Raw genomic sequence first — 22,780 nt, 5'->3', positions numbered from 1 at the left:
GAATAAACAATATAGGGTATTTATTACACGTTTTTACGAAATAAGAAGCCCTGTTGCAATTACCACAAGTGACAGTAAGAAGGCACTGTTGTACCACTGAGGGCTTTATTATGAGAAATAACTAAATTCTGGTATGTTTTAGTTCATGAAACGTTTCACTAATATATGTGTGTGTTTCCTTTTATAAGCAGTTAAAGGACCAACTTTGTCAGATGTCACCTAAAATCATTACACTATGTCATGTCCCTTAGTTTATTTATTTCCCCATTTTTGCCCTCTCATGGCTTATTAATGTACTCTGTTTTAGTTAATGAATTAAAGGATAGGTCTGGCAAGATTGAATGTTTTTCTTATGGTTAACAAACTTATTAAAAAGACAAAACCAGCAATGTGTTAGTTTGTCTCTCAGCATTTTTAGATATTTCTACTCTGTCTATCTTTCAGTGACAAACACGTTGGTTTCTACTGTAATCTTCAAAAAGTGGTCACATATATTGTTTTTATTTTTTAAATGGCTCAGTCATATCCTAAAAACAGCTGGTCACTTTAGCTTTTATCAAACAAACAGGAGGTGATGGTGCATTTGTTGGGGACTAATTTCAGTGGCGGATTAATCCACATTTGGTGCTCTAGTGAGTATTTATGTCGGCAGAAAGCTGTAGGTGTGATATGGTTTTTCCATGTTTTGTTTCTTACAAGATCAATACAGAACATCACCAGACTTATCCTTTAAATTAAACTCTTGTCAGGGTGGCTATCACTGCTGGAAATATACAAGACATGTCATTTTTTCTAAAGTAGATTAAATCACACTACATTTTCCTCTCTCTCTTAGGCCTCACTTATTGGCGTCTGAATGAGAATGAAATGTATCACCCCCTACCGGACAGCTTCGATAGTGGCGCTTACCTCCTTCTGCAAGAAGCATCTATGAGTCTTGTGAGTAACAGTTCACCGTGGAAAAATGTGACTGCTCTGATTGGGAGATGAGTTACGAGTAGTCTAACAATCACTAGTAGAGAATAAGATAAACAAGCAGCTGTGGATTCCACTTTCGCGTCACACTTCTATTATTACATTTTAGAATAATTAAAGACCTATATACCACTGTAGCCGACCTGTAAGCTTTTGTCTTTAAGGAGATTAACTGAGAATATTCAGAATTGATTAGTGTTTGTAGGGCTTTCCTCGCCTAAAAAAATTCTTAGTCGACTAATACTCACAGGATTTTGACGACTAATCGATTACTTGATTTAATCGACAGATCTGTTAAACTGAGTTTCTCAACTAAGAATTTGGCAAAAGCACCACTTTAAATCTTGTGTTTACCAGATATGTTTTTTTTTCTAATGAAATATTTTTTATTTTACCAGATAAGTTCTTTTAAATTTCTTGGAAATAAGTCATTCAGCACTGAAAATGCGTAAAAAATGACTGATCGGCTAAATTAATCTGAGTCGACAAAAAAACAAATCAAAAGTCAACTGAAAGGGGGCGTTAGGCTGCTGGTGTTGCGTTACCTCTCCTCCTAAATGTCTGATCTTTGTCCCTTGTAGACTCCATCACAGGAGCCCCGGCTGTCTCTCAAGGAGATCTATCAGAACAAGCAGAGACCAGACTGTAAACGTTCAGACTGTGAAGGTTCTGTTACGTCCAGTCCTTCGTCACCACGGGTACGTCCCACGGCTCATCAGTGATCCGCTTAGTCCTTGGCTGAGCCTCTAACCAAAACCTTGTCCTTTAGGTGTTGACTTTGGACCCAGCAGTGAACCAGCGGCAGTCAGATCGCACCTCTAGCTTCACTTCCCCCTCTCACTACAGCTCGTTTGCCGCTCAGCCCCACCTCTCCCCCAGAGTAGGGACCCCTGGAACCCCTGACAGCATGGTGGAGGGCAGTCCCAACCCCGGAGATACAGACTGGATCTCTGATACCTCCAGTGTTTCCGCTGCCGGACCTTCCCCATCTAAGGTGCCGAGCTCGTGGGGTAACTTATCCCAGGCGGTCCAGTTTGACTATCAGGATAAGACACAGCCCTACTCCCACACATCCAGCCAGCAACACAGAGCCAGTGAGGAGGAGGTCAGTCACACCCACACCAGCACCCTGAAGCCCTGTTCATCTTCTGGTGCTACTCTGCGGCCTACAGGCAGTCCACACATAGAGAGAGCTTCATCGCTAGAGGATCCTGTTGTACTTTCTCTGTGAGTGTTACAGTACACACTAAAGGTGTCAAGATTTTGATATTAATTTGAAATATGATTGAAATATAAAAAGCGGGATCAACGATTCCCTTGTGTATTTTTGTCTGTCCTAACTTGTTTTCATTACAAGAAGTAGTTAGCTTCTAAATTTCTCTGTATTGTTAGTCCAACAGACGTCTTTCATTCACCTTCTTCTTTTTCCTCCTCAGACTGCGGCAGAACCTGAGAGAGAAGCACTCTCGACACGTGGCTGATCTGAAAGCGTATTATGAGTCTGAGATCCAAATCCTGCGAGACAAATTGAAACTTAGAGATCTGCCCCTAGATTTAGAGAGGAGCAACCAGGCCCTCACAGAGAGGTATTTACTTTTATTTGCAGTATATGGCATATTCATAGTTTGTCTAATAAAATGTATATTTACTAACATTGTCTCTTCAACAACTGAGGAAACTCCATTATTGGACCTAAAGTTCTGAGTTTTTTTGTCTGGCTACTGGCTACTTTCCAAGGTCAAGAATGAACTTTCACACTTTTAATATTTACAGATTTGTCAATGCATGAACAACCATAAAATACATGTTTTACCGCAGCACATAAGCCAATCCATTTAACATGTTGCATTAATGCAAATAATTTCATTATGTTCAAATTGAAGGGGGAACTCAAAGAGAAATATTACATTAAACTGGCTGTTAGATCTGAGGTTTTGATGCAGTATTGAGGATACAAATGATTCATATTCAAATATTTGAGATGTTAAGACACACACATGAAGTCCTGTAGGGCTGCACATTTCCCCAGCACTACATGGTGCTTCAGTGTGCGTCCATTTAATTTAGTTTTTTAACTCTGTATTAATGTGATTTCTGTTCATCCACAGGTGCAAACATCTAGAGAAAGCTCTGGCTGAGGCCACACATCGCATTCAACAACTGGAGGCAACAAACAGCTCACTGGAGAAAAAAATAGTATGATTCCTTTTTACATTATTTGTCATGATAAGTGGTTTCTACTTGTGTGTATGTCATTGTACGGATGGAGATATTTTGTTCTTTAATAATTTCCGTTTTGTCTTGTTATTCACAAAAATATAAAATGACTCATTGAGCCAATTGACATTCTAGTTACAGTGTCAGCAAACCCTTTCAAGCTACAAACTCCTCTAACTCCATTCAACAACTTAAAATAAACAAATGAAAACATTTATGAAGCCTTCATTTCAACCTAATCATTTGTTTCTCGTACCAGATTGTAATTGATGTATTCATATTTAATGCACCAAACAGATCCGACAATTAAAATATGACACTTTTTAAAGGAAACCTTCCTGTATGTTTTCAAAAAATGTTCTTAAAATTCTTTGTATTTATTTTTAAGTCATTAAACACAACTCTCCGATACCTGCAAACAACCTGTTATTGATCCAGTGGGATTTGTTGCTACTTAAGAGTACACTTACAGTTACACTTTAAAAAGTAAAAGGTTAATTTAGTCTTTTGCTTTATAGACTTCATCAAGGGTGTTTTCATCAAATCAGTTTTAATATATCAAGCATATACATCCAACTAAAATTTGACCATTGCCCTGACTTCCTGTCACCAGGCAGAATGGCCGGAGCGGTACGCTGTAGCGGGTGCGACTGTGAAAACCCTGAAGCAGCGACTAGAAGAAAGCAAACGCTCGGGTAAAGAGAAGGACGCCCTGGCAGCACGGTTGAAGAACCAAGTACGGCAGCTGGAGGAGTCGGTGCAGAAAGCCTGCAAGGAGGCTGATGAGAGGGAGGCAAAGAGGGAGAGAGAGTACAAGATGCTGCAGGATGTAAGTCTGAGTGAGAGAGAGAGAGAGAGAGAGAATATAATAAGACTATCATATAATCTCAAAACTCTAATGCTGACCTCTAATCACTGGAACTTTGCTGCTATCATTTGTTTTCTATACCAAATGTTGTTGCTATGTTGTTGACTCAGATAATCTGATACTCAGAATACTTTAACATTGCTATTTTTTTTACCTTTATTTTGTCATCAGGGAGGTGTGTAAAAGTTTTCCCTTTTAGGCTGATCAGATTAGTTGGATCCATATCTGCTCTGTTGTTAACCAAACCAGGTATCAGGCTAGACCTGACTGATTCACATTAATACTTCAATGTGAACTTACTGTGAAACCGGCCTTTAGCTCACGGTAGTTCATTGTAGTTTTTCCGAGAGTACATTTTCTGCATTTGTCGTGGGGTGTCATTTTAAAAAACTGGATAAAAGTAACATTAGATTTGATTACATGTTTTTTAAAGCCAAATGAAAGAGAATGCATCTTATAAACAAAGAAAATTTAGCAACCACAGTAAAATAAAAACTACGCAGCAATTCTGCTATGTTAGTTCAGCTGGTTGGTTTTGCTTTCTGAGGATCAAGAGGGAAAAAACCTGCCTTGTTTATCTAATCAGCACAGTTGTGTTTGTCAAGAAGTGATGTGTTACAGTTAAAGCCTCATGTTAAGATACATCAGAATGATCACAATGCATTTACACACAGCAAGGAACCAGTATGTAGAAGTATCAGGAGGGAAAAGGTCAATAAGTGCATCAATACTCCATTTGAAAAACTCTCCGTCAACACTGATTTTCTTCACGACTAAGATCTCTGTCGTTTTGTCTCCTCAGCTTCTCGGTCAATATGACTCTCTGGTGAAGGAGCACGACGGACTGAAGGTAATAGATCTCTAACTGGGATTGTTATATTACATTTTATCATTTGATTATTATTGAAGCATGTAAGCATTGTTTCAGCAGTGAAAAACCAAATCTGTTTTCTCCATGCCATTTTTTAATTCATCATTGTGTCATCATCAGAACAATCTGGTGTCAACAGAGAACAAGTTGGACAACGCCAACGATCAGATATCAGAGCTGAAGAGGTGAGTGGATTGATTGATTGATTGATTGATTGATTATAGAATGTAACACAAAATTAGTGTTTCCCACAGATTAGAAAGCAATTTGTGGTGTGTTAGAAAAAAACTGCTCCTCGCAAAACAGATTCAGGGACAGGTGACGGTTTTGGCAGCCACAGGACAGAAATACCTTGCGTGCTTACTGGACGATACTGGCGACTTTTTCACAGAAAGTCACCAGATTTGTTGCTAGTTGCTTGTTGCTAGTTTTGTGGGAAAATGTTGCAAAAGGTGTCTGAAAAGTAGCAAAATCTAGCGACAAAGTGGCTACATTGGCAACATGTTGATTGCTTTGATGGAGACGGATGCTGTGTGCACGGAGGGGGGGGGGATGAAAATTAGCTGGTAATCAGGTTAGGGTGTGGGATGAATTTCAGAATTTAATGTTTTCCGTCCAGTGTGAAGCTTGACAAGTTAGAGTGTTAGAGTGTTACTGGGATTAAGTATTATGTGTGATTATTTCTAGGCTGAGACCTCCTGAAGTTGTTGCTGTTTGCCCGGCAATTTCATAGTGACAAAAAGATTTATTTGACCCTGTTTCCAGTCTTTATGCTAAACTAAGCTAACCTAACCGCTTCCTATCTCCAGCTTCATATTTACTGGAAGAGTGGTGTCAAATCATCTCATCCAACTCTCGGTAATTAAGATAAGTGTATTTCCCAAAATCTCAGTCTATTGCCTTTAACCTTTAAATACACATCTTATCTTGACCTTATCTTGTGGTGAAGATTTTTAATAATCGTGAACACTAGCAGACACAAACAAGAACTTAATGTAAAGAGCTCATAGCAGAGACGTGACATTACAGCTGTAGTGTTGTTATCAGCTACAGACCTGTCCCATTGTCATTGGCCGGGCGAGCAACTTTGTAATAGAGCTGCAGTGGTGGTTGATAGACAGCTGGGCGATCGAGGGGAGAGGCTAAATCAATAGAGCCTAATGATGGTCTCTGTGCTGTCAAAAATAGATAATAGCATTGGCGGCAACTTTCCGTTACAGTTCAGCTCTGCCTGCAAATTATCACCAATAGAGGCAGGGCCATGGACTCTGCATTGATGAAGTGTGTTACGTTGATTTAGAGAATTCACGTACAGATAGCAATCTCGGCTCGCAGAACATCAATAAGTGTGTCGTAGGAGGGTTTTCGCACCGAAGCATTTTATCTGGAGGGAAAGCCTAGAGAAAGAAATAGATTGAGAGGTCCAGAGACCTGTGAGTGGCCTTTAATAAAGAGGGAATTGGAAACTAGCAAAGACTACAATGTGCATGCAAACTGGAAAAATGAAAACATGTATTGAATTCATGGAGGATGTCAGAGAATCCTAAGAACAAATGAAAAAGACATGTTTAGCCAGGACAGCAATTAAATAACAATTTCTTACCTCAAGCCAACTCTAAAGCTCAGATGCAACCAAGAAAAGACGTATAAATTGAGTTGTGACATGAGGATCCTTCCAGGCATTCCATAAGTCAAAAAGCCAGAACATCGAGTCGATATTAGACCATCAAAATGAAAAAAGGTAGTAAAATGCAGTAAGATATGCAAGAACATATCCAGCTTCAGGGTCTGATTGAGTCCAACAGTGGAGTGTAAAACTCTGCAGGAGATGTTAAAGATTGTCATCAAGGCCTGTTAGACTAACACATGAGAATCTATAATAATGCACAAGACACAGTATTGAAACTAAGGTTAGCTTTGGGTCACATTACTTCTGTGTAGAGAGAATGATTTTTAGCGGGGCATTATTATTAAAAAGAATACCTCCGGATGCTTTAAACACACACATCCATGTTGTATTTCTGAGCCACGCAACCTTTATGTCAAACTAAACTGAACCCATGATGTGTTACAAAAAGAACATTTTAGTAATAATAATAATAATAATAATAATAATACAGTCATACACAAAATTAGAGACTGCAAAATGCTTTTAAAGGTCAAAAAGAAAGACATACACATTAAACTGAGGGAAAAAAGGTAAATATTTACATTGAGGTCATTAGGGCTGTACTGAGGGACATTTCCTTTTACATTCAAAGCTTTCTGTTTAGTTTTTTTCTTTTAAATAAAGCTTCAAATGTTTGTCATCATACGCATATGTTGAATTAGTTTAGTTTTATAAAGAAGTTAACCGAAAGTCCCCTGTCTCTCTGTATCTTTAAATTGCGTGACTATGTCTTATCTCTGTCTGTCCCCCTTAGAGTGATCACCAAACTGGAGTCTCAGGTGAAGCAGCTGGAGCACGAGAACCAGGCCAGGGCACGTTATTCTTCCCACAGTAGCACGCAACCGTCTGGAGCTGGGTAAGCACTTCAACCTACTGATAATCTGATAGTCTCTTACGGGTAACGGGTTCATTTCTGGTCTTTTACGTATGCACAGTGGGTTTTAAACAACTGATGCGCATCTTCAGGTCCAATGTAAATAAAGTAGATTACAGTTTTTTTCTGCTACATCCATATCTACTAAGTACACATACACATATCCTGTGTTCTCCTTTAAAAGAAAACAAAATGGACATATTGTATATTTTGTAGTTTCGTGGGGGGTGCCCGTTTGCGTTAATCCGTCGGATCACCGTTCTATCACAGGCAGGCATTAACATGGCTAACAAGCAGAAAGCTGCCTGCTACACAACAACAAGAGAAACAGACTTTAAAGGTCTCAAATAATGCTCATTGTCAGGTTCTTGTATACTTGTATTTTGGGTTTAATCTAGAACATGTTTGCATGCTTTAATGTTCAAGAAACACACAATGAAATTATTATTCTAATACAGTTTGTCCGAATATATTATTATATTATATATTTACCTTCTGTCTGAAACGCTCCGCTTTAGCACCTGTCTCTTTAAGCAATAAATGAAAAAAAAAATGCCTCAATTTGTATATTCTCTGGACATGACCGCAGTCTCCTCCACCATCCTGACCTGATGCTGTCACCCAGTAAATACAAGAAAGAGCCAGACGTCACCCACCAGAAGTCCCCTTGTGCTCCATCTGACCAGCTGAACAGTGGCAGAAAATCCCCATTCCCTCAAACTAACCACTTAGGTCTCCACAAGAAGTCACATTACCCGTTAGATGATCACTCATCGGGGACTGGAAGCTCTGTGGACACCTCTACAGCTGGTGGGAGCCAGAGGTAGTTGTTTTTTTGTTGTTGTAATTGTTGATGTTTTCTGAAGAGTAATGAAGACTTTAGGTGGTTTAACAGAGATTGTGTTCTGCAGGTGTGCGTCCCCCCCAGAGTGTGAACAATCTCAGCCTCAGCACAGACACCGGGAGCAGAGTCAGAGGGAGGCCGGTCGCCGAGACGGATCCTCCGCCCTGACGCCCATGATGAGGGCCCTGATAGAGCTGGAGGAGACCAGAGCTACAGAAAGCCGGGCCCCCTGTAAGAACCGCTCCACCACCCACAGTATGACTCGCACTCACTCACAAGACGTTACCAACCTGATTAATGCTCCAATTTAAAACTCAAGTTTATCTTTTTTTCTAGAACTTTTACTTGAACATATGTGAATCAGTGCTTTGAGGAAGACTTAGGTGCACGTGGGGTTTAGATGTTCTTTATCAAGGAAATGTGACTTTTTCACAAAAAAGAAAGCCATTTCCCCAATTCATTTCATGTCTCTTTGTAGGCATGATGTGTCTCTTTTTGGTCATTTTTGTTTTCTTTGGATGGTTTTGGGTCTCTGTGTGGTCATTTGGCATCTCTTTGTAGTCGTTTTTTGTCTCTTTGTGTAGGTTTTACGTCTCTTTTTCACATGATTTCAGACTGTTATTACTCCCACATCTGTGTTTAATACGTTGAAAATGCTAGAGCAGATAATAAAAACAACACTTAAAAAGCTCAAAGACAAACTTACTTAAGAAGTCCGACAACAGTCATTATATCTGAGAAATGTCTTTTAGTTACAATACTTTCATGGTTTAGGTGTTGCCCAAAACGGCTCAGGTGCTGCACCTTAACCTTGTAATGGCAGGGAAAACCCTGCAAATGAGGTCTCATAACACTTTGTACACAATGATATTCTTCAGAAAAATAAAGTTGCTGTTTTAGGGTAGGTTCACAATTGTTTTTAAACGGAAAAGTCTCCAGAAAACAGAATTTAATAAATTATCTTTCTCAGCATGCTAATGATTAGAAATCAGCCCACATGCAAATGGTGTTAATGCACAGGTATTAGACCGTACCTATTATAAACTTAATTTCATTTGCACTTGAACAAGCCTTTATTTATATGTATATATTCTATATAAGTATCAGAATGCAAATTTATTGCCTGTTTTAACATGATTTGGACTAAAAAAGAAGACTGCATGCAGATATGTAAATTGTGTTCTTGTTAGGGTAACCAACAACTATTTTCATGATCAAATAATCCTCCAGTGACTTTCTCGAATATTCAGAAGTCAGAATAGTTTATATAAAATGTATATACATGTATAAAAATGTCAGAATATAGTGAATAATGCTCATCACACATTACTAAGATCCAAAATTATGCATTTAAGATGTTTTGTTTGGTGTTATAGTCCAAGAAAGACATTTAATTTCTTATTACAAAAGACAAAAAAAAACAGCAAATCCACACAACTGAGAGGCTCTAACTAGTGTAATTGTATTGTATTTTGTATATTTTCGGTGTCGCTCCTGTTAATACTGTGTTGTTGAAAAAGGATCACATTTTAAAAAATGATATATGTTTTTTTCTGTCGATTGATTATTCGACTGATTGTCTGATTGTAATTAAAGGCTGATCAACACCCTCATAACTAACATCTTTGTGATCATTTTGGTACACAGCCCACACACAGCTCAGTCCTGCTGAATGTAATGCACATGTTTTTGAATTGGACCTCATCATCAGGTCTGTGTGGTTTCTCTTTGCAGGGGTCGGCAGTCAGAGGACCACAGTCGGATTTGTGGAGCGGCGACACAAAGAGCTGATCCCGGAGCGAGTCGGGCATCAGGCGGACGGGGAGGGGGTCAAACCTGGAGGAGTCGTGGCCAGAGCTGAGCGAGGAGGAGCAGCGAAAAGAGCTGCAGCTCTGCTGAGAGCTCAGAGGAGTCTGTCTCCACAGGGCCACCGATCCTCCTCACTGCCCCCAGAACATCGGAACAAACTCACGTCTACACCCCGTATGTCTATCCAGGCTTCTCACACTTCTCACACTTACCTTCACTCCAAGTCTTTAATGTAGCTTTTGGCTTGGATCAGTTGCTATTCTAATGTCTACTTTTTTTTCTCAAAATGTTTGTGTTTTTACAAGCATATGTACGTGTTTGCAGGTCATTCATATGTGGTAACATGATTTTTGGCCGTACTCGTACAAGCATAACTCACAGTTTTTTTTTTTTTTTTTTTTATTCATCTAAGGAGATTTGAAAATAGGATAAAATAGACTTCATTAATGCAACACTGGGAAAATTCCTGTGCTACAGCAGCTCAAAAGATTATTATTATTATTATTTTTTTTTTACACACATCAAAATAACACAAATACACATTAAGTAGACATAGGTGAAAAAAAATTTCATAAAGTATAAGAAATTGAAAAATCAAATTAGTTATAATAATAAAAGTAAGAACATAACATATTTACACAATAAACACTGTATATATGAACAGACATATACAGATGAGTAAGGTGCGGATGAATAGAAACAACATATTACATAGTTAAGGGAAAATACACATCGGCTGTAACCACCTGTTACCTGTTTGTTTTTGGACAGATGAAACAAATGAATTGAAAATGAATGCCACCGCTTGCACTTACATATGATTAAGGTAAACTCACAGCCAACTTAGTCCATGACTTGTGATTGATAAAGAGATACACTATGTGTCACTTTATATATTTGCTGAAATAGCCAAGCCAATAAATTCCTAATATTCCCTTTTGTGGTTCATTAAAGCTCACTGGAGAATGGAGTTTTTAATTAAGGATGTATTGGAGTATTAAAGTTATTAAATGTGTGGTATTCCCTTTCATCCAGCAAGGAGAGGAACTTTACTCATGCCCATGTCTGCAAAGTCCAGTCCCAAACGCTGCCCCAGTGAGAACTACTCCACTGCTTTTGGTCACTTCATGCCAAGAGAGGAACACCTGCACAAAAGGTGAGCGACACCAAACATCTCATCTGAAGCAAGGCCTGCATTAAAAGTACTGTTCTACTTTTTGGGGAAATACACTTCTTTGCTTTCTTTTCGAGAGTTAGATAAGAAGACCGATCACCCTAATGTCCGTTCATTTAGCATGGAGTATAGGAGGCAGTTAGCTTGAGTATTGAGTTAAAGTTAACATATTCCGGTCTGTGATTATCCATCAAAATCCATTCCTTTAATTTTAATCTAAATAACTCCTAATTTCTGCTTTTCTAACTCAGACATTTGGTTAAATTTCCTATAAATGAGGTTTATTGACCATAAATTCCAAAAATAATTGTAAAACTAAAATTAGTAAGTTAGTGTTACGTTGTGTTGGAAACGTTGAAAAAAGCGTCAGAAGTGTTGAAAAAAGGGACAGAAACATGAGAAAAAGTGTTGATTTTCAATTTTGACGGGAAGACAACCCAAGGGTTAATCTATCTATTACACTGGATAAAATGGATTTAAAAACTCACATTATGTTCCGTCTACAGAATCGATGGACATGGTGACCAGAGACGTCATTCATTCCACAGCAGCAGTCCGAGGAAGAGACTCCATTTTTCGTCATCAGACAGAGAAGATGGTAAAATATTCAAGCTCTAAGAGATATTTTATATTATTTAGAGGTGTTCCTCATTAGAGCTGCAAAGATTAATTGAATAATTTACAATTGTCAAATGTTAAGATAACTGTTTACGTAAAACTTCTCTGATTCCAGCTTCTTAAATGTGAATATTTTCTATTTCCTTTACTCCTCCGTGAAAGCAAACCTAACATCTTTGAGTTGTGGATAAACAAAATCAATTTAAGGACGTCATTTAGGGCTTCGGGAAACACTGATTTACATTTTTGACAATTTTCTTAAATTTTTTAGACCAACAAGTAGTCCATTCATCAAGAAAAAAAATCAACAGATTAATTGACAATGAAATTAATCATTGCAGTTGTATTCTTAACATCTTGCCTCCCTTATGTATGTAAATGGGGTGGAAGAAAAAGAGTGTAAATGTCCTCTCTCATGAAGGAACACATCAGACTCTGTCTTCCTCCCCCCCTCAGACCTGCAGCAGCCAGAGTCCTCCGGCAGCATGAACCCACCGGAGAGACACTCCCAGCTGGGCTGGGAGGAGCCGCGAGTCTGCAGGGGAGCCGACCTGCGGGACTCCTATGAGGACGCAGCTCCACTTTTCCTGGACCGACTCCACTCGCTGGCTGAAGCAGAGAAACTGTTTGACGAGCTGACGCAGGAGAAGCTGCAGGTGTGGAGGAGTGTGTTTTTTTTTTTTTTTCTGTGCCAAATGAGCTGACTGTTAGAGACTCACATCTCATCTCATCACACACAGCCACCGGCCGTCAACCAGGACATCTTTTATTGACTGAGCGAAGGACATTTAGTGAAAAGGACTCTGTGTAGTTCAGTTTAAAGAGCCTTGTATCTCTGACACGCAGGCCTGAGCGGTACAACTCTGATCCGCTCCCGACCTCTTATCCAACACAGACTTCATTGTATTTTATACCGCCCCTAAATGCCTTCTATTTTTAGGAAGTTCATGTCCACATCCCCCCTGTTACCCCTCCCTCTGTCCTGGTAATTCAGTGACGTCTGGCTCCAACATTTGCACCCCACCCCCTCAGATAATCTGATGAGTCCAGTCAAAGTGTTTCGGCCAGTCATGTGCCGGTTGTTGCATCAATATAATTGTTGTTATTATTTAATGATTGACCTATTTTTGTGTGTCGGGCAGATTGAGGCATCTTTGAGCCGGATGCCTGGAGCAGGCGGCCGAGTGACTCTACAGACCCGGTTAGATGAGGTAGGACTCCAGAGATTGATTATCTCCATATCATTTTCCAACGTTTGTTTTGTTTTGTAATTAGGGCTGAATGGTTACGAGTTTCATTATAAAAGTAATTGTTATTTGTTGCTGATTTTCTTTGTTTTATATAATTTTCAATAGATTTATTGGCAGATGGTTGTCTGTGTCTGTCTGTGTGCGTGTGGTTCTACAAAAAATAAATAAATAAAAGAGAAATATCAGCTTACAAGCAAAAACAACAGTGCTGACAGGATGCAATTAGTAAGGCTGTTAAATGATAATTAGTATAACTTTCACTTTGAGTAGCGATGGCTGCTTCAATCAAAATAACAAAATAATATACCAATAAACACACATCAGCTCCTTATTAAATTGAACAGCCCTCGTACTGCTGTGATCTCAGTAACAGAAACCCAAACATAGTTCTCTAATGGCGTTTCTCCATTAATGATACCTACTCGACTTGGCTCAACTCAACATAGCAGGAAACTGCCGTGACCTAACGCGACGCGCGACATGTTTTGCTTTTGATTCTGATTGTGAGTACACACATAAGCACAACAGTAGTGTAACACTAATAATACTAAGCATTAGCCTGCTGCTAGGGAAGTTTATGCTGACATACTGCATTTCAACTGAATATCCCAGAACATGCAATGTGTGAATTGCCCCGAAATACACACGTATAAACATTAACACCAGTGTACTCACATGTCTCTGAACGCACACATGCACAGATGGCAACACAGACGACAACCATACACTTCAAAATTATCAACGGTGTGCTTCTCCCGGCCACTCTCACGATTAACTTCAAAACGAATATTATCAGCCAGCCAATTGATCAACAGCTTAAAATAATTTACGCTTGCAGCGTGGCTCTTTTCAAATTTTGCTACAATCAAAAAATTAAACTATTAATCGATCGTCAAAGTAGCGGCAGTTATTATTCTGCTCTTCTTTTCCTCGTCAGGTGGCCTTAGAGAATCGTCTGGAGATACTGAATCGTGAGCTGGGATCCATCCGCATGACTCTGAAGAGATTCCACGTCCTCCGCTCCTCTGCCAACATATAGCAATGTCTGTCTTTATACATCACAGTGTAGATGCTACAACTTAGTGTCTTGGTTTTATACACGGCACTGATTGTCTCTTTATGTGCCATACGTCCATCTGTACAGCAACTCCACAGTATCTTTTTTTAATACTCAATTACTCTGGGATATTTTTGATATGTCTGAAAGATATTGCAATTTTTTGGAGTCTATTTTTAGCAATACACAGATTTGTAAAGTCGTTTACTTTTTTAGTCACAGAAAAATTAATATGATATGTTTTACTTGCCATATTCAGGTGATGATTTTTAAATGCCATGTGAATAGTAAAAAATGACTTTCCAGCCAAGACATTGATCCATTTGGGAAAGTCTGTGAATCACTGTCCATTTTTGTATTTATTTTATGTTTATTTCTTTTGTACGTTGTTTTCTTTCTATTTGTTTCGGGCCAAATGTATCAAACTTGACGGAATTGTTTGTTTACTTGAATGAAATTGCCTTTATTCTTTATGTACTTTCCGTTACTGCTTGTCACTGTCTTTTTATGTTCAATGTTTTCTACAGGATAGGACGCTCCGGATTAGAGCCACTGGTAAAATCCAAACCAGCACACTTCTTGAGTACACACACACACATACATGTGGTTGTTTCTCTTTGATCGATGTTTGTGCATGGAATTTCTTGCACTGCTTCCTTTTGCCATGCAGTTTTATTACCTGACATGATCTCCACTGGAACTATAATGTTGTTGTTGCACAATAAATTAAGCTTTTTGTTTTGATAACTACAGGATTTTTGTAATGACTGACTAGTTATTTCAAAGGTAAAACACAATGCAGGGATTCAGATAAAAAGAGAAAAAATGTTTTGGTCAATAATGAATTGAATGAAATTTATAAATAATATTCCAGCGAATTCTAGAATTCATTAAGCCCCCTCCTGAATGGGGACAGTGGAGAGAGACTTCCCATAATAACATGTCAAGAGTATATGGCTGCAGCCTGGAGGGTCTCATCTAACATGTTACCGCCTGCAGGCGTCTGAGTGCCGCTGGGGGGCGCCTTTCTCCTTTGCTGTCCGACAGAAGGACGTCCTGTGTTCTGGTAACTGCAACCTGGATATATCAGCAGCTACCGACAACACAGCCGAGCCAAAACACCGGACACAACAGCCATGCATTGGAATGATGGAGGAGCAGCAGCAGCGGGGCAGATAGGTGGACACACCGGGGATTGAGCACTCCGCGTGGGGGACGACAGGACGGCCGGCGCTCTCAATCCGATGTAACATATAAACACCATCACCGACGCGATCGTCAGGCTTCTCTGCACTGCGATGTGAGCTGGGAAAATACACCTTTAACTGACAACAACGATGTTGCATTCAGGCTTCATGTGGAGAACCAGCTGAGGAATCGGGACTGCAGATAAACCCAGAGCTGCAGGTGAGTTATGTTGGATACATAATAACACGTTGTCACTAATAATTAACTTCGATTTCTCATTACTTACCGAAATTGACGATGCAAATGTTAATTAATTCCCACCATATTTATTTGTGGCAGTGTTTGAATGAGCTGAAGAGGCCAGGTGGCATGCATCATTGTGGCTTTGCTTTTACCAAAACAGCTGATCAATGTTATGTTTATATCTGATTCTGGTTTGAAGAGAATGCTTCTGTGTGTGTGTGTGTGTGTGTGTGTGTGTGTGTGTGTGTGTGTGTGTGTGTGTATGTTTGTGTGCTGTGTGAGTCTCATATGTAACAGCCTCTGACACTGAGATTACAGGTTGCATGAACCTCATAGAATATCTTAGTACATTTCCTCCAATATTTTAAACACAGACAGACATCTTTGCATGTAACACACCCAATATAATGTAAATGAATGCCCAATATACATGGGCTTTAAATGGCTATATTTCAGTGTACGTGGATTTGATTAACCTGTTGGTGAGTCCTCCACCTCCGACCCTCTATATCCACCATCAAGTATGATGCACACTTCAGGCTATACTTGGCCCCAGATTAACTCTGTAATTGCTAGTTGGTCAAAATGTGATTAAAAGCAACCTTATTTAGGAATGTGTGCTATGTGAGCACAACATCATCTGCAATTACAATCATCTAGACTATGCTCTATCTCCACTGCGCCACAGGAGTAAGGTCTGGATACACCACAGATATACTCTGGGATAAGAAAAAAAACAACACTCTGGTTTGTTTGCATTTCTTTAAGCCAATCACAATCGTCTTGGGCGGCGCTCATCTCCGGACGCAGCAACGCCGGCGTGTGCAAAATGGTCTCAGGAAGGAAGTTGTTTGCACCCCGCAAAAGAAAACGCCACATACAATATTAAATAAAGTTTACTGTTGACACAATACAGTAACGTGAGCTATTTAAAATGGCAACAATCCCACCAATCGGTCCCAAAACACCCCAGTTAGAGAGGAAAAGGCCGTGAACATATTCTTTGTACATTTTTACAATCATTCCCTGAAAGAACCAAGCAGGCCGGACTTGTTGTACGACCCAAGTTGTCATTGTCAGTGTGTAGCTTGTTAGCTCCACGTTTGTTGCTGTTTCCCAAAGCATAAGGGGAACATAGAAAATAAAGAAAGACCCAACAATGTGCGATAAATTCAGACGGACTGCTGCTAACATAAGCCTGTATCCTGAAGCAGCTACACAGAGTTGCTAACATGACTGAAGACTATTAGGCTTGTTAGGCATTTGATTACTTGGAAATTTGCACACATTAATTATAAAAGTAAGTACTGCGGGTCCTGCATGGTGTAGTCTGGATCAACATAAGTACATTTCCAGGATCATTTCCTGATGGCTCTCTCGCTGTGTTGCCATTCTTAACAACACAGAGAAGGGCAACACATGTCTTTCTTTATTTTCCACGTTCCCCTACATTTTGTCTGCTTTTCTTATTCTCTTTCTGTTAAGCACATTATAAATTAATTTAGCTTGCTCACGCACTTACGATCTGCTGATTCTTTGGATTCTTTAATAAATCAGATAAAGACATACCTGTATAAACAGGTGTTTGGATGACTGCTATGCACCATGTCTACACTTTCACTATCATTGTGTAATACCGATTATGTATCCTGCTCTCACTCACACAGATTAGGTTTCTTGTGTTTGCCCCTCTAAAGCACTTAGTGGCATAATTCTGTGAAAATTACCTAATTAATACATTTAAGTCACTTTTACACATTTACTTACATGCTGTTTGAAACTTGACCTGACCTTGCTACAACTGTCCCGTACAAGCTGTGTCTCTTGAGCTGGAGCTATTCTTAGACTCTGAAGGGGAAAACACAAGAGGTTCTGTTGTCCGTGTGATCCACATTGAGCCTGTAACCTATTTAGACCGATGCTGCAGTGGAGCCAAAACCTTCTAGGAAGACCACTTATAACCTGGAGAGAGTTTCTTAGCCGGCCTCTCGCCACAAAGCTTCAAGTAATCAGAGTTACCACGTGGATCCTGTGGTGTGCAGCAAATGATTATGTTATTCTTAAAGCTTTAGTGCGTAACTTCTTGATATTAATAAACCTCCGTTACATTCAAGTCGTTGCCAAATGAGTTGCCACTAAGCTATTTAAGTCTATCGGCTCCACACAACTCTCTCTGGATTTCTCAGTATGACTATGTTCAGAAGATTGTGAAGATAATGACCTCTTCTGAAGAGTCCATCATGTTTTTTTTTCAGTCCTCCGTGTCCTCCTTGGCTACTAGCATCTGTGTGGAGGGGGAAGGTGGACCTGTGCTCGATCACGGAAGGCTTGTATCATGTGGCTGTGCCGACAGTGTTGTTGTCATTTCTTAGAATTCCTCATGGGGGCGACAGAAACTACACGCTATAGCTTTAATGTCGGCGGTTTTGATCATTTATTTAATTTGCTAATTTCTTTTAACAGCAAATGCTGCTTTTTAATGAATATATGCAAATATCTGAAAACAAGACTTTAAGAGTCAATAGCCTTTGAGCTTGACATTAGCGTGCTAACGTGCTCATAGTGACAAAGCTATCATGCTAATGTTTAGCAGGAGTACCCATTACCATGTTCTCCATGTTATAGTAGGGTTTGGAATCACCAGAGCCCCCAAGTTACAAGACCCCAATACCTATGTCATGATATTATTGCGATTTTAAACATATTGTGATATTCTGAGATATATATAGCAATTTATTACTTTTTTTTTTCAACTTCAAATGATGTCCCTAACATTTGTTTTTATCTAAAAAAGATAAACTCCTCTGTTTTCATCTCACTTCAATTATATTGTGCAGTCCATGTAGCGGACTGTAAAAAGCAATTGATTTTAGAATTGTACTACCAAAAAGTTGAATTCTCATGTGCAGTTTATATGATAAAAGATAGATATTTGGCATCTGTGTATCAACACAATTTTCCTGTGGAAGTTGTTTCACGGCAGTTTCACTATCACTACAACCATCAGATCCACTGTGTAATGTACTGGTTCTGTCTCTAGGGCTGCAACTAAACATTATATTCATTATCGATTCATCTGCTGATACTTTTCTTGATTAAGCGTTTGATCTGTAAATGTCCAAAAATAGTAATAACAAATGTTCATCCCAGTTTTTCAAAGTTTCAGGTAATGGGTTTATATGTCCAAAAACCTCCATGTTTGAGAGGCTGAAAACCATCTTTGCATTAAAGATGATTGCTTAACGATTTAATCAATGATCAAAATACATGTTGGCGATTATTTTTCTGCCAATCGACTAATCGATCAGTTGACTTCAGCTCCACCGGTTTCCTCCCATTTCAGGTTCAGTGTGCATGATTTTAACGTGCGTGGTTTGGACTGAAATAAGATGGAGACTCGCAGGATCTGATTATCAGGCCAAAATGATTAGGTTTGCTTTAATGAATGCTGTTAGGGGGTGGCCATCGCAAAAAGAATGAGTCATGGTATTGATTGCCACCCCCTCCTTCACTTCCTCCTTCTCTCTTGCCTCCTCTCTCTTCCTTGTCTATCCATCCATCCTCTCTTCTCTTTCCCTTTATCTCACGCCTTGAAATTCATCCCTTCTTGCCTTCTCGTCTTCACCGTTTTTACCCCAAAGACACGTCATACAGGACTGTGAGGAGATGTGGCGTGCAGCCGAGCTGAGCTTTGCATACTAATAACGGCATGACTCGCTCGGCGGTACAGTCTGAAGGGGGAGGAGGGTTGGTGGTGGGGAGCTGAGGAGATGAGGTGAGCTGGGGGGGGGCTTGTCACGAGATGCCACGTCATCACAGTGTGTGGAATCTATTTTTAGCAGAGTAAACAGAGGGATTCCAGCCCACTGATCAAGGACTGTGTGGTGGGAGGCTGGAGACGCTCTGCAGTGTTGTGCTCGGATGTGAATGAACAACCCTTTTTATTTAGTCCTGACTCCCCTCTTCCTCCCACCGCCCCGGCCTGTCAGACACCCTTCACCACAAATAGGCCGTCTGTCGCTCCCCCCCTCACTCTGCTTCACATGCAGGCACATATGCATTGTGTCTCTCATATGGAGTGCTTTAGCAAGCATACCAGTGGTGAAAAATGACCAATAATAACGAGAGGGCTAACTTTATGTGTAATGTGTTATGTGTAATAAAATGAGCCAGTAAGAAGTAAATCCAGATAAATGTCATAACACATAGGTAAAACAATACTTACGGCTTTGCATACTTCCTGCACACAGAACAAGCTGTATAGAGCTCAACAGTGTGGTTCTGGAAGTGAAAATCCAATTTATTTCCTTCATTAGGATTTTGATTTTTGACTGTAATGTCTAAACCAGGGGTCTTCAACGTTTTTTAAGCCAGGGACCCCTTAGCTCAAAGAGGGACCGAGTAGAGACCCCCTACTATTGAGTAGTGACCCCCTACTATATGCATTGTAGTCAAGTCATTTTATTTGTATAGCACATTTAAACGAACAGTTGACCCAAAGGGCTTTACAGGTAGAGCATGGAAGGCAGATTCAGTATCTTTAAGGCAGCATCTTATGCCTTAGATACATAATCAAGTGTGCAAGGTTTTGTGAATCTAGTTAGGCTAAGTCAAATAATGTAACAAAGAATAATATATCAATGGAACAGAATTTGCAAATACAAAAAGACAAGAAAAAATTGAATTCATTTCACAGCTCTGAAACCTAAAAAAAAAAAGTGTAAATTGTAAACAATTGCATATTAAACTGGGCCAAAAGGATGAAACAAATGGATATTATTTATACATGATGTTGTAATAAAACACAATACATCTGTAAGCCTAACTGTACGGCTACCATAGCGACTACCTTACCTAGAGTAAGCTTATCTTCAATGTGTAGCTTTTTTTGCACAAATAGGCCAATTTATCTTTAGTTATTACAGAACATGTTAGATTCACATCAATGTATATCTTCAGACATATTTTATTTTTGAAAAAACAAACTTTATAAAAAAAATATTTTTGCAAGAATTTGGCAGTCCTCCTGCAGTAGCTTTGAGGACCCGGTAGGGGTCACGGACCCCCTGTTGAAAATCTCTGGTCTAACCCATCCAAGGTAGACTCACCACAAGCGCCGAGGTTGTGAAACTGTGATAACAGAGTCATGGATGGGATCGCAAGATTTTTTTTAAAAAGCTAAAGCTATTTCAGATGCCATTGGGCCCTACGTTAGGAAACTGTATGCAAAAAAACTCTAAAAAACATCTAAAAAAGTAGTACTTCTCAATGACATCGCATAGTACTACATTACCCACAATCTGTCTCTGAGGGTGGAACTCACTGTTACCATGGAAATGTTCACCGCACCTGGCAACAGCAATAGCTAGCTGATACCACAAGTCTATGATTTTCTTATGTACACGGTCTTGTACCTTTGCCTATTTTCAGTTTTTAAAATGTTCTTCTACACCAAATAATTTGTTTTTATGGTCATGATTCACCTCGTAGCTGGTAGTCATGGTTCCAGGCGTGAAACTCCATGTATAATCAGTTTTTGAAACGTCAATGAGAGATATTCAAGAAAGTCCACATAACTTCATTTATCCCCTGGGTGCAAGGATTAAATAAATATAATGATATACAGAAGAGCAGCAGCAACATAAATGTTCAATTTTTATACTAATAAAAATCCTTGTCTGACACAACAGTGTGTTCGTTAAGAAAAGAAAAGAAAGAGAGAGAGAGTAAGTGGGGGAAGGTCGGAGAGAGAAGGTCGGAGAGAGAAGGTCGGCCTTGCCGGCCTCCTGAGGGAAGCTACTCAAATGCAGAGAACAGGGCATGGCGGAGGTCCTTCTGGATTCAGCCTGTTTCTAGTCTGCTGCTCACAGAAGGAGAATGAAATGGGGGAAAGTACTCCTGGAACCAGAACCCCTGTTAAGCTCTACATGTAGCTTACATTGTCAGGATTAATTTTAATTTAATTTTAATCTGCTTATTGATCCCCAAAGGGGAAATTACAATTTACACTCTGTGTCCACACTTTGTTAGTAATCAAACACAGTCCTGAACTACACACACACACACACACACATGCTCAGGATCTGTACATGCCCTAATGGAGAGATGTCAGAGTGAGTTGGCTGCCAGCTGAACCAGTGCCCTGAGCGGGGGGTGGGGGTGGGGGGGGGGGGGGGGGGGGGGGGGGGGGGGGGGGGGGGGGGGGGGGGGGGGGGGGTACGGTGCCTTGCTCAAGAGCATCTGGCAGTGCCTAGGAGGTGAAGTGGCATCTCTCCACTCCCTACTTTTCTGTCCACACGGGGACTTGAACCAGTCCCAACCCTACTCCCTGTGGACTGAGCTACTGCCACCCCAACATTAACAGCAGACAGTGGGATGGTGCCCTTGCAAGACCGCTTTAAATATAGATCCATACCTCCATGACGTCCCCGGTTTCTTCGGTCGGGGGGGGGTCATGTGACACCAAGGTTGGGGAACGGGATTGTTCCGACAATCTAAAGCTGTCACGTTTGGTGCTGTTGGAGTGTTTTTGGAGCACTTACTCTAATTAACAATCCCTGGGCTTTGTTCAGGTCCAGCGAGGCGTTGTTTCCTCATCGAATATTCAGAAGCACACACATATTCAGTGGTGGGAAAGAGGCACAGCAACCTGCTTACCTGATACTTAGAGCCCCCTGCTGTTAGTTAAAACTAACCTCTGTGCGTCTGTCTCCTCAGAGAGTAGACTGGGAGGTGGGCCCGGGAACTAGGGGGTAGTCAGTGTAGTCTACATCTTGGTACAAAAAGGACGCAGGTATCATTTAACTGGAAGAGTTTCGTAGTACTTGGTACTGGGTTATTTCGTCCGAGTACCGATACCCAGCCCTAATATTTTGGTCATTGTCGTAGACAAGTGAAAGTTTTGATGAAAGTTGTTACAATATGTTAATTTCCTATTTCAGTCTTGACCGAAACTGTTGTGTAACACCTGAGTGATTTTGTCATGTGAGTGAGTGATACGTCTTCCCTCAGCAGAAACTCACTCTCTTACAGTCAGATATTATAAATGTGAGTAATCAAGAGATGGATCTGAGGTCCTAATAGATGCTAAATCTCCGTGATGAATGACAGTGGGTGTCACTGC

General features: G+C 40.0%; 2 protein-coding genes and 1 long non-coding RNA gene across 6 annotated transcripts in view; 2 read left to right on the top strand and 1 right to left on the bottom strand.

Annotated features, from left to right (window-relative positions):
• The window catches only part of LOC117959127 (M-phase phosphoprotein 9), a 21,068-nt gene extending 6,095 nt beyond the window's left edge, over positions 1-14,973 (top strand). For 2 of the 3 annotated variants that reach the window (XM_034896074.1, XM_034896073.1), the window contains exons 8-24: positions 836-939; positions 1,557-1,673; positions 1,745-2,202; positions 2,412-2,561; positions 3,084-3,171; positions 3,806-4,021; positions 4,863-4,910; positions 5,052-5,116; positions 7,355-7,456; positions 8,064-8,297; positions 8,386-8,573; positions 10,053-10,301; positions 11,163-11,283; positions 11,808-11,899; positions 12,376-12,575; positions 13,062-13,130; positions 14,107-14,973. In XM_034896074.1, the coding sequence (XP_034751965.1) occupies positions 836-939; positions 1,557-1,673; positions 1,745-2,202; positions 2,412-2,561; positions 3,084-3,171; positions 3,806-4,021; positions 4,863-4,910; positions 5,052-5,116; positions 7,355-7,456; positions 8,064-8,297; positions 8,386-8,573; positions 10,053-10,301; positions 11,163-11,283; positions 11,808-11,899; positions 12,376-12,575; positions 13,062-13,130; positions 14,107-14,208 (2,603 nt within the window). In that variant the 3' untranslated portion in view covers positions 14,209-14,973. The remainder of the gene's footprint in view (positions 1-835; positions 940-1,556; positions 1,674-1,744; positions 2,203-2,411; positions 2,562-3,083; positions 3,172-3,805; positions 4,022-4,862; positions 4,911-5,051; positions 5,117-7,354; positions 7,457-8,063; positions 8,298-8,385; positions 8,574-10,052; positions 10,302-11,162; positions 11,284-11,807; positions 11,900-12,375; positions 12,576-13,061; positions 13,131-14,106) is intronic. The other variant, XM_034896075.1, reaches the window with a different exon arrangement.
• Positions 14,631-22,780, bottom strand: part of LOC117959213 — a 15,923-nt gene continuing 7,773 nt past the window's right edge. Inside the window, exons 2-3 of the long non-coding RNA XR_004659893.1 lie at positions 22,196-22,200; positions 14,631-14,804 (exon numbers count right to left, since the gene is read on the bottom strand). This is a non-coding gene — a long non-coding RNA (uncharacterized LOC117959213). The remainder of the gene's footprint in view (positions 14,805-22,195; positions 22,201-22,780) is intronic.
• Positions 15,243-22,780, top strand: part of LOC117959121 (membrane-associated phosphatidylinositol transfer protein 2-like) — a 44,684-nt gene continuing 37,146 nt past the window's right edge. Inside the window, exon 1 of one of the 2 annotated variants that reach the window (XM_034896051.1) lies at positions 15,243-15,633. The gene's annotated coding sequence lies outside the window, so the exon portion shown is untranslated. The remainder of the gene's footprint in view (positions 15,634-22,780) is intronic. The other variant, XM_034896053.1, reaches the window with a different exon arrangement.

This window comes from Etheostoma cragini, chromosome 16 (assembly GCF_013103735.1).
Source record: "Etheostoma cragini isolate CJK2018 chromosome 16, CSU_Ecrag_1.0, whole genome shotgun sequence".
Classification (NCBI taxonomy): Eukaryota; Metazoa; Chordata; class Actinopteri; order Perciformes; family Percidae; genus Etheostoma; species Etheostoma cragini.
The sequence above is the reverse complement of the archived record's forward strand: the minus strand, read 5'-3'. Positions and strand labels throughout refer to the sequence as shown.